This window comes from Nansenia antarctica (genome assembly GCF_963989245.1).
Source record: "Nansenia antarctica genome assembly, chromosome: 9".
Lineage (NCBI taxonomy): Eukaryota > Metazoa > Chordata > Actinopteri > Argentiniformes > Microstomatidae > Nansenia > Nansenia antarctica.
Genome location: NC_137679.1, coordinates 46,032,259 through 46,042,258, shown reverse-complemented (window position 1 = coordinate 46,042,258; position 10,000 = coordinate 46,032,259). Strand labels below are relative to the sequence as shown.

The 10,000-nt window shown below is 47.8% G+C and overlaps 1 protein-coding gene across 2 annotated transcripts in view; it reads right to left on the bottom strand.

The window, feature by feature from the left end:
* rbm45 (RNA binding motif protein 45) overlaps window positions 1-6,239 on the bottom strand; it is a 23,466-nt gene extending 17,227 nt beyond the window's left edge. For both annotated transcript variants that reach the window (XM_080539361.1, XM_080539362.1), the window contains exons 1-3: window positions 5,947-6,239; window positions 3,220-3,342; window positions 2,817-2,943 (exon numbers count right to left, since the gene is read on the bottom strand). In XM_080539361.1, the coding sequence (XP_080395487.1) occupies window positions 2,817-2,943; window positions 3,220-3,342; window positions 5,947-6,231 (535 nt within the window). In that variant the 5' untranslated portion in view covers window positions 6,232-6,239. The remainder of the gene's footprint in view (window positions 1-2,816; window positions 2,944-3,219; window positions 3,343-5,946) is intronic.
* Between the last annotated feature and the right edge of the window lie 3,761 nt (window positions 6,240-10,000).

The following is a 10,000-nucleotide window of genomic DNA, read 5'->3' as shown; positions in this document are numbered from 1 at the left end:
TGCGGGAGGTCCCACACCGCTCAAGCAACAAAAGCTGGACTTCAGTAGGCCTACAAAATCACAACCTGTAAGTGTGGGAGAGTTGAATAAATTGGTCGGGCGGTATGTTGTAGAGGAAATGCTGCCCATAAACACAGTTGACTCGCCCTCTTTCCGTGCCATCATTAACAAGATCCCCACTACTACCAATGCCGAGCTACCTCACAGAACATCTTTTTCTTCGTACTTGGAGAAGGAGTATGCAGAGATGGAAAAACATCTGAAGGCTGCGCTGAACGAGGTCGACTATGTGTCAACTACAGCGGACATTTGGACAGCTAACAATAGGAGCTATATGGGAGTAACGCTCCACTGGATTAGTAGATCCACATTAGACCGCAACAAGGCTGCATTGGCGTGTAGGAGAATCCGCGGTAGACACACGTATGATGTTATTGGTGCAGAAATCGAAAACATTCACTCTTCATATGGACTAATCAACAAAGTAGTAGCAACAGTGACAGATAATGGATCTAACTTTGTCAAGGCATTTCAAGTCTATCAGCCTGCTGTCACAGAGTCCGATGATGAGACGGTGGAGGAGGCCACGGATGATGTCACTTTTTTAGATGTGTCAGAAATCCTATCAGCTGAGGATGATAGTGATGGCCAGCTGATTCTTCCCCCGCACCAAAGGTGTGCTTCACATACCCTCAACCTTATTTCTACAAGTGATGTGGAGAAGTACATCACTTCCAAACCAGAGAGCAAGGCTGTGTATAGGAGCAGCACAGCAAAATGCACAGCTCTCTGGACGAAAGCAAGCCGATCTACCGTTGCGTCAGAAACGGTGGAGGAGGTTAACAAAAGAAAGCTCCTGGTACCGACATCCACAAGGTGGAATTCCTTTTACGAAGCCATAAAGAGAATCGCAGAAATCCCCATGAATGAGCTGACTACTCTGTGCAACAAGCTGGGAGTGAAGTGCTTCAAAGACCAGGAGTACCAGTACCTGCATGAGTACTGTACCGTCATGAAGCCTCTAACTATAGCACTGGATATCCTACAAGGTGACTGTCCGTATGGGACTTTACTGCCCACACTTGAAGTCCTGATGCAGAAGACCCTTGCTGTGAAAGACACCCTATCCAAGATGACTGCAGGCCTTCCAGATGCCATAGTGCAGGTATGCTATGTTGTTCCATCTTAAAGATAAATAAATACATTTTCATTGCACTATTCATGAACATGGAGCAGAGTCACACCATACTGCAGTATGTAGGTTGTCAGTTGCACAAACTAATTGCATACATAATTAGTAAATAAAGGTATAAATAATAGACCTTATAGGCTACAACTAGATAATAATAAACATATCAAATTATATCTTTCAGGCTATCCAGACTCGTTTTGCCAGTGTGCTGGACAACAAAGATGCCCATCTCGCAGCTGCTAGTTGTCCAAAATTCAAACTCCGATGGCTGAGAGATGAAGGTAGGAGGGAGCAAGTAAAGGAGCTTCTCACAGCAGAATGTCGCAAAACTGCTCCTGCAGCACAGAGCCCTGCCAGTGTACCCACCACGACTGCCAACCAAGGCGAGATGGACTTTTTTGCTTTTGAGGCGGAGCCAGAGGAGACCTACTCGGCAGAAAAGGAAGTCATGGACTACTTGAGGTCAGGGCATGAGCTTCAGATTCTGAATCAGTATCCAAACATTAAGAACATTTTCTTGAAGTATAACACTCCAACCCCATCTAGCGCTCCTGTAGAGCGGCTCTTTAGTCTGGGAGGTTTGGTGCTCACGCCTAGAAGGAACAGACTTTCTGACAAGAGGTTTGAGAAGCTTCTGTTAATGAGATACAACCACTGGTTTACTCGCCCCTTTCCACTGTTTCACTCATAGTGTGTTCATGGCCTCCATAGCGTGTTCATGGCCTCCATAGCGTGTTCATGGCCTCCATAGCGTGTTCATGGCCTCCTTGCAGTCTTGACAGCTGAGTTCACTCTTCATTGATAAACTCAGACTCACCCAGTTTAGGATTAGGATTATATTAGGATCATATCTGAATGGTCAGGGTAGGTTTTAGGTTTTGTGAAACCACTCCTTGCTAGTTACTGATTATATAAGATTATATTTATTTTATTGTTTAAAAACAAGTATTTATGTTGGGTGAGGCAAAGAAAGACTCTTTATTTTGTTGTTTTAAGTTATTGTTTAAAGTTTAATTATGTAATTTAAGTTACTGTTAAAATAAAGTGAGTTTTGGCAAAACCAGTTTTCATTTTTATGTTGCGGGGGGGGGGGGGGGGGGGGTCGGGTGCCTAGGCAGCTGCCAATAGTAACTAAAAAAGTAACTAGTAATCTAACTTAGTTACTTTTAAAATCAAGTAATCAGTAAAGTAACTAGATTACTTTTTAAAGGAGTAATCAGTAATCAGTAATCAGAATACTTTTTCAAAGTAACTGTGGCAACACTGCTCAATACACACTCAATACACACCTAACACACACTTAATACACACTCACTCAATACACACTTAACACACACTCAATACACACTTAACACACAGAGACACACACTCAATACACACTTAACACACAGCTTACAACACACAGAGACATAGGGAGACTAGCTGAGAGAGAGAGGGAGAGAGACGGTAGCAGAGAGACAGAAAGAGAGAGACAGAGAGAGAGACAGAGAGAGACAGAGAGAGATAGCAGGAGAGAGAGACAGAGAGAGAGAGACAGTAGCTGAGAGAGAGACAGACAGAGAGACAGTCAGAGAGACAGACAGAGACAGAGACAGACAGACAGAAGGGTGCGTAGGTCTCTTACTTCTGTCACAGTTCTCTATGGCCTGGGCGGCCTGGGAGGGCTTGTTGTACCTGACGTAGCCCAGACCCTTACTCTCCCCCGTGGTCTTGTTCTTTATGATCACACAGTACTCTATGTCCCCATAGTCCTGCAACACACAGAGACACAGACAGACAGAAAGAGAGAGACAGAGAGAGAGACACAAAGAGAGACAGAGACAGAGAGAGACAGAGAGACACAGAGAGAGACAGAGAGACACACGCACACACATTGTCACTTGAGTACAAGTACCAGACAACTAAATGCAGTTTTAGCATCTAACCAGAAGTGCAGACTAGTGATCTAAAACATGACATGACAGGCAGCACTGAGGCCGTTTCACCACTAGAGGGCGCTCTGCCCAACAAGTCAGTCACACAGCTACCTTGAAGGTGTCTTTCAGGTCCTCCTCTGAGAAGGTCTTAGGGATCATCACGAATATCCTGGTCAGCTCCTCGTCCTCCACGTCTCTATGGCGACCAGACGACCGCGACTGAGCGATGAACACCTAGGACACAACAGCAGTTAGCATGTTAGCTAGCTAGAGATGAACACCTAGGACACAACAGCAGTTAGCATGTTAGCTAGCTAGAGATGAACACCTAGGACACAACAGCAGTTAGCATGTTAGCTAGCTAGAAACAGTACGAGAGAGAGGGGGAGGGAGAGGCAGGGGGAGAGTGGGAGGGGGAAGACAGACAGGAGAGAGGGGGGGACAGACAGAAGGAGAGAGAGAGACAGAGAGAGAGAAGAGACAGAGAGAGACAGAGAGAGTAGGAGAGCGAGAGAGAGAGAATAGGAGAGCGAGAGAGAGAGACAGAGAGAAAGAGAGAATAGGAGAGAGAGAGGGGGAGAGAGAGAAGGAGAGAGAGAGGGAGAGACCGAGCTTGGTAAATGTGTGTATTAGAGTGTGTAGATTAGAATGTAAATGTAGAGAGTGTAGATTAGTAATCATTAGGTTTTGCCTTCCATCCACACGCACCCGGCGTTCGCGGTTACTGAAACCGTGCTTTCTTGAGAAAGTGAACTTTTGTAGAAACTCCGGTTTCAGCGGAGAGGTGTATACGGAAAAACCGGGGTTTTCGGCTTGAACGTCAATTGTGCGACATCTATGACGTCAGAATATATGCGCCATTAGGCATTAGGCTACTTGTAAACAAAGACAATTTAAACCTCCATTGGCTAAAATCTGTACTTTTGCCTCTACAAGTGTTAACATGAATGAATGGACTTTATTGTCATTGCTACAGTACAGGTACCAAACAACGAAATTTAGGAGGGGTGGCTCCCCTGGTGTTAGGAAAGGGAAGAAAAAAAACACTTTTAGAAAAAGAATAAAATCACAAGAAGGTAAGGAGCTGGTTTACATAAATAAAGGCTAGTATGTACACAATCCACTGTACTATACTGCACAGATAGTCAACTAGGGTTGTCATATTGCACAAAAGTATTTTTTCACGTTATTTAAAGTGTCACAGTTTGCAGGCTTGAAATGTACATGTTTGTGCCTCAGCACTAGCTGCCATACAATCCGTCCAGACTGTCCTGGGCCCAGAACTTAGGCCTTTGCTGTGTTCAGGGCCTTGACGGCCCTGTGGTAGAAGCTGTTCTTCAGTCTGTTTGTCTTAGCGGCCGGGGTCCTGTACCTCCTTTTCGAGGGCAGCCTGATAAAGTGTACGTGCCCAGGGTGGGTCGGGTCCCTGGAGACCTTGGAGGCCTTCCTGAGACAGCGTGTGTTGTACAGCTCTTCCAGAGAGGGGAGGGGGGCGCCGGTGATCTTCTGTGCTGTTCTCACGACTCTCTGTAGCGCATTTCTCTCCGCTGTTGTGCAGCTGGAGAACCAGTTGCAGATGCCGTAGGTGAGGATGCTCTCCACTGCGCCGCGGTAGAAGGCCACCAGTATCTCCTGCTTGTTGTGTTCTTTCCTGAGGCATCTCAGGGTGTATAGCCGCTGTTGTGCCCTCTTGATGGTGCCTTTTGTGTTGTCCTTCCAGGTCAGGTCATCCCGCATGTGAGTAACATGTCATTTTATGAAGTTTTCAGGCGAGAAAGTAACCACATACAGTAACCACATATATTCCCAAAATGTGTCCAGTTTATCAAAATAACCCGTTTATACATCTGATCTGACGTTTCTTTCCGTCTTCTGTTAACTAGCTATATTACGGCTGCGTTCGTAAATTCGCCCTGGAAATCTGATCAGCACTCATGGAATGCCTCTTGTCCAATCAAATTACGGGACGTTGAACCCAGTGTGCGCTCCGGCGCTCAGAGCGGATTTACGAACGCACCCTGCATTGCTTGCATACCTTTACTGACAGAAACATCATAATATAATTACCAGAAGTTGTAAACTGATTTGGGGGCCCAATATCATTTTCTAACTTGTGATGACGACTACAGTTTTTAATATACACAGACATAATGTTTCAAAAATGTTTAGGAAGTTTGAATAATAATAATAATAATAATAATAATAATAGGACCGGAAATGGTAGCTGTTTTCCAGACTTCTGATTCGAAATGGGGCGCTATTGGTTGTTTTTGGCGCGGTTTAAACAATGTTCGCGGTTTTGTGTGGATGGTGTTTTTTTATAACTGTGATTGTGTGGACGCGATTCTTTTTTTTAGGGAAAACCCCGGTTACAAAAAAAACGGTGTAGTGTGGACAAGGCCTGATTGACCGTTTGACGGTTTCTAGAATTTGAATATATTGAATCCTCGAGACGGTTGGCGTTGCTCAACCAAGGCTGCGTTCGTAAATTGGCTCTGGAAATCTGCTCAGCACTCACGGAATGCCTCTTGTCCAATCAAATTACTCGGTCGCTCTGTGACGTTGCAGCCAGTGTGCGCTCCGGCGCTCTCAGAGCGAATTTACGAACGCGGCCCATTGTCTGCAATCAGTGTGTGTGTGTGTGTGTGTGTGTGTGTGTGTGTGTGTGTGTGTGTGTGTGTGTGTGTGTGTGTGTGTGTGTGTGTGTGTGGGGAAACCAACCTGATAGTGAGGTGTGTGTGACGTTTGTCCAACGGTACACGGTATTATTCTAACTAAACATATATATATATATAAATATATAACTTATTCTAACGTTCACGACCGCCGGTTACGAACCTTGATGGGCTTGGTTCCGTCGCACAGGCACTTCCCGTGCATCTCCTCCATGGCGGCGCACGCCTGCGAGGACTTGGCGAATTTGACGTACGACACTCCCTTGGACTCCTTCGTCTGCTTGTCTTTGACCACCCAGATGCCCTGGATGTCCCCGAACACGGAGAAGTTCTCCCGGATGACGTCCTCCGACACGGAGCGGCTGGTGACCAGGAACAGGCGGCTGTTCGGCGGGTCGTCCAGGTTCTCGCTGGGCTGCTTGGCGGCGGTGGATGAGTAGTCCTCCATCTTCTCTCTCTGTCTCTGTCTCTATGGGTGACGTCACCGGGCTGGGCGGGGCCGCTTATGGCTTCAGACAGGAAGTGACGTCACGGGCTGGGCGTGGCCTCTTATGGCTTCAGAGGAAGTGACGCGCTGTGACGGCGACGACGTTCATTCACCTTCCATTCCAACTGTTCATTCGTTGTGTCAGTAATATAATTATTATTATTATTATTATTATTTATATTATATATTTTAATTATTATATTAGGTGAGCTTGCTTAGGCATAAACTATTGTTCGTCGACATACTCCATCCGTCCTCTCTTTCTTCCATCTTAACCTAACCTAATTTGAACTAATAAAAGTAAGTAAGTTATTAGTCAAATAACTGATAAAAGCTTTCTGATACCCATTAAACCTTTCAAACTATTAAGCTTTTTCTAACTCCAAAAACATTTAACCGTAGACTATATCCATCCAACCTTTCAGCTATTGAAAAACATGACACACTCATTGAAAAACATGATCATGCAAAATGCTGAATTTAGACATTTTTATCACAAACTCGCAATCAAAACATCTGAATATGAAGTCCTGGGTCATAAACCTGAGCAGACTGTAACCATAAGAGGAGACAGGCTGGAATGGCCAATATTTAGTCATTTCTTTAGTGTTTAGTGTTTTTCAATGTTGGGTTTGCCAGGTAAATATTACAGATAATAATTGAACTCCTGCCTTCCTGTTAGTACAATCACCCTGAACTGACTGGATGTTTCACCCCAAGGTTAACAAAGTCTCCAAACTAAATATTTAAAGTCAATATTTAGTTGACAAGCCAACCAACCATTCATCCATTCAACCAACAAGCCCACCAGGACAGTTTTAAATCAGTCCTCCAAACCCGCCTGTTCTCCAAGGCCTTTGGCCCCTAGTCAGCCCTCCAAACCCGCCTGTTCTCCAAGGCCTTTGGCCCCTAGTCAGCCCTCCAAACCCGCCTGTTCTCCAAGGCCTTTGGCCTCTAGTCTAGTTTGTCACTCTCGTTGTCTTTGTTTCTTTGCTTTGTTTTTCTGTTCTGTCTGTCTGACTTTCTGTCTGTCTATGAAATCTGTTAAGCGTCCTTGGGTTTGAGAAAGGCGCTATACAAATCTAAGCTATTACTATTATTATTATTATTATTATTATTATTATTATTATTATTATTATTATTATTATTATTATTATTATTATTATTATTATTATTATTATTATTATTAACCAACCATTCATCCGTCCTGCCAGCTGTCTGGAATCAAAAAAATAACTATCGACCATACACCAAAAGAGTTGAACATAATAATAATAATACATTTATTTTATAAGACGCCTTTCATGGCACTCAAGGTCGCCGTACAACAACAAATGTAAAAACAGTTACAAAATTCAAAATACAAAATACATAGAAATATACAGTATAGACATAGCTAGCAGCAGAGCAGCACGGGAACAGTAAATCAACAGGGATACGCCTGCGTTAACAGGTGAGTTTTGAGGTGGGTTTTGAATGAGGAGATTGAATCAACATAAACGTTTTCAGTGAGGAAAAGAAGGGTTCACTTCTGTCTCTACTGGCAGAGGGACACAGAGAGGGTCAGGTGACTGGCAGAGGGACACAGAGAGGGTCAGGTGACTGGCAGAGGGACACAGAGAGGGTCAGGTGACTGGCAGAGGGACACAGAGAGGGTCAGGTGACTGGCAGAGGGACACAGAGAGGGTCAGGTGACTGGCAGAGGGACACAGAGAGGGTCAGGTGACTGGCAGAGGGACAGAGAGGGTCAGGTGACTGGCAGAGGGACACAGAGAGGGTCAGGTGACTGGCAGAGGGACACAGAGAGGGTCAGGTGACTGGCAGAGGGACACAGAGAGGCTCAGGTGACTGGCAGAGGGACACAGAGAGGGTCAGGTGACTGGCAGAGGGACACAGAGAGGGTCAGGTGACTGGCAGAGGGACACAGAGAGGGTCAGGTTACTGGCAGAGGGACACAGAGAGGGTCAGGTTACTGGCAGAGGGACACAGAGAGGGTCAGGTGACTGGCAGAGGGACAGAGAGGGTCAGGTGACTGGCAGAGGGACACAGAGAGGGTCAGGTGACTGGCAGAGGGACAGAGAGGGTCAGGTGACTGGCAGAGGGACACAGAGAGGGTCAGGTGACTGGCAGAGGGACACAGAGAGGGTCAGGTGACTGGCAGACGGACACAGAGAGGGTCAGGTTACTGGCAGAGGGACACAGAGAGGGTCAGGTGACTGGCAGAGGGACACAGAGAGGGTCAGGTGACTGGCAGAGGGACACAGAGAGGCTCAGGTGACTGGCAGAGGGACACAGAGAGGGTCAGGTGACTGGCAGAGGGACACAGAGAGGGTCAGGTGACTGGCAGAGGGACACAGAGAGGGTCAGGTTACTGGCAGAGGGACACAGAGAGGGTCAGGTTACTGGCAGAGGGACACAGAGAGGGTCAGGTGACTGGCAGAGGGACAGAGAGGGTCAGGTGACTGGCAGAGGGACACAGAGAGGGTCAGGTGACTGGCAGAGGGACAGAGAGGGTCAGGTGACTGGCAGAGGGACACAGAGAGGGTCAGGTGACTGGCAGAGGGACACAGAGAGGGTCAGGTGACTGGCAGACGGACACAGAGAGGGTCAGGTTACTGGCAGAGGGACACAGAGAGGGTCAGGTGACTGGCAGAGGGACACAGAGAGGGTCAGGTGACTGGCAGAGGGACACAGAGAGGGTCAGGTTGCTGGCAGAGGGACACAGAGAGGGTCAGGTTACTGGCAGAGGGACACAGAGAGGGTCAGGTGACTGGCAGAGGGACACAGAGAGGGTCAGGTTGCTGGCAGAGGGACACAGAGAGGGTCAGGTGACTGGCAGAGGGACACAGAGAGGGTCAGGTGACTGGCAGAGGGACACAGAGAGGGTCAGGTGACTGGCAGAGGGACAGAGAGGGTCAGGTGACTGGCAGAGGGACACAGAGAGGGTCAGGTGACTGGCAGAGGGACACAGAGAGGGTCAGGTGACTGGCAGACGGACACAGAGAGGGTCAGGTTACTGGCAGAGGGACACAGAGAGGGTCAGGTGACTGGCAGAGGGACACAGAGAGGGTCAGGTGACTGGCAGAGGGACACAGAGAGGGTCAGGTTGCTGGCAGAGGGACACAGAGAGGGTCAGGTGACTGGCAGAGGGACAGAGAGGGTCAGGTGACTGGCAGAGGGACACAGAGAGGGTCAGGTGACTGGCAGAGGGACACAGAGAGGGTCAGGTTACAGAGGGACACAGAGAGGGTCAGGTTACTGGCAGAGGGACAGAGAGGGTCAGGTGACTGGCAGAGGGACACAGAGAGGGTCAGGTTACTGGCAGAGACACACAGAGAGGGTCAGGTGACTGGCAGAGGGACACAGAGAGGGTCAGGTGACTGGCAGAGAGGGTCAGGTTACTGGCAGAAGGACACAGAGAGGGTCAGGTGACTGGCAGAAGGACACAGAGAGGGTCAGGTGACTGGCAGAGGGACACAGAGAGGGTCAGGTTACTGGCAGAGGGACACAGAGAGGGTCAGGTTGCTGGCAGAGGGACACAGAGAGGGTCAGGTGACTGGCAGAGGGACACAGAGAGGGTCAGGTGACTGGCAGAGAGACACAGAGAGGGTCAGGTTACTGGCAGAGGGACACAGAGAGGGTCAGGTTACTGGCAGAGAGGGTCAGGTGACTGGCAGAGGGACACAGAGAGGGTCAGGTTGCTGGCAGAGGGACACAGAGAGGGTCAGGT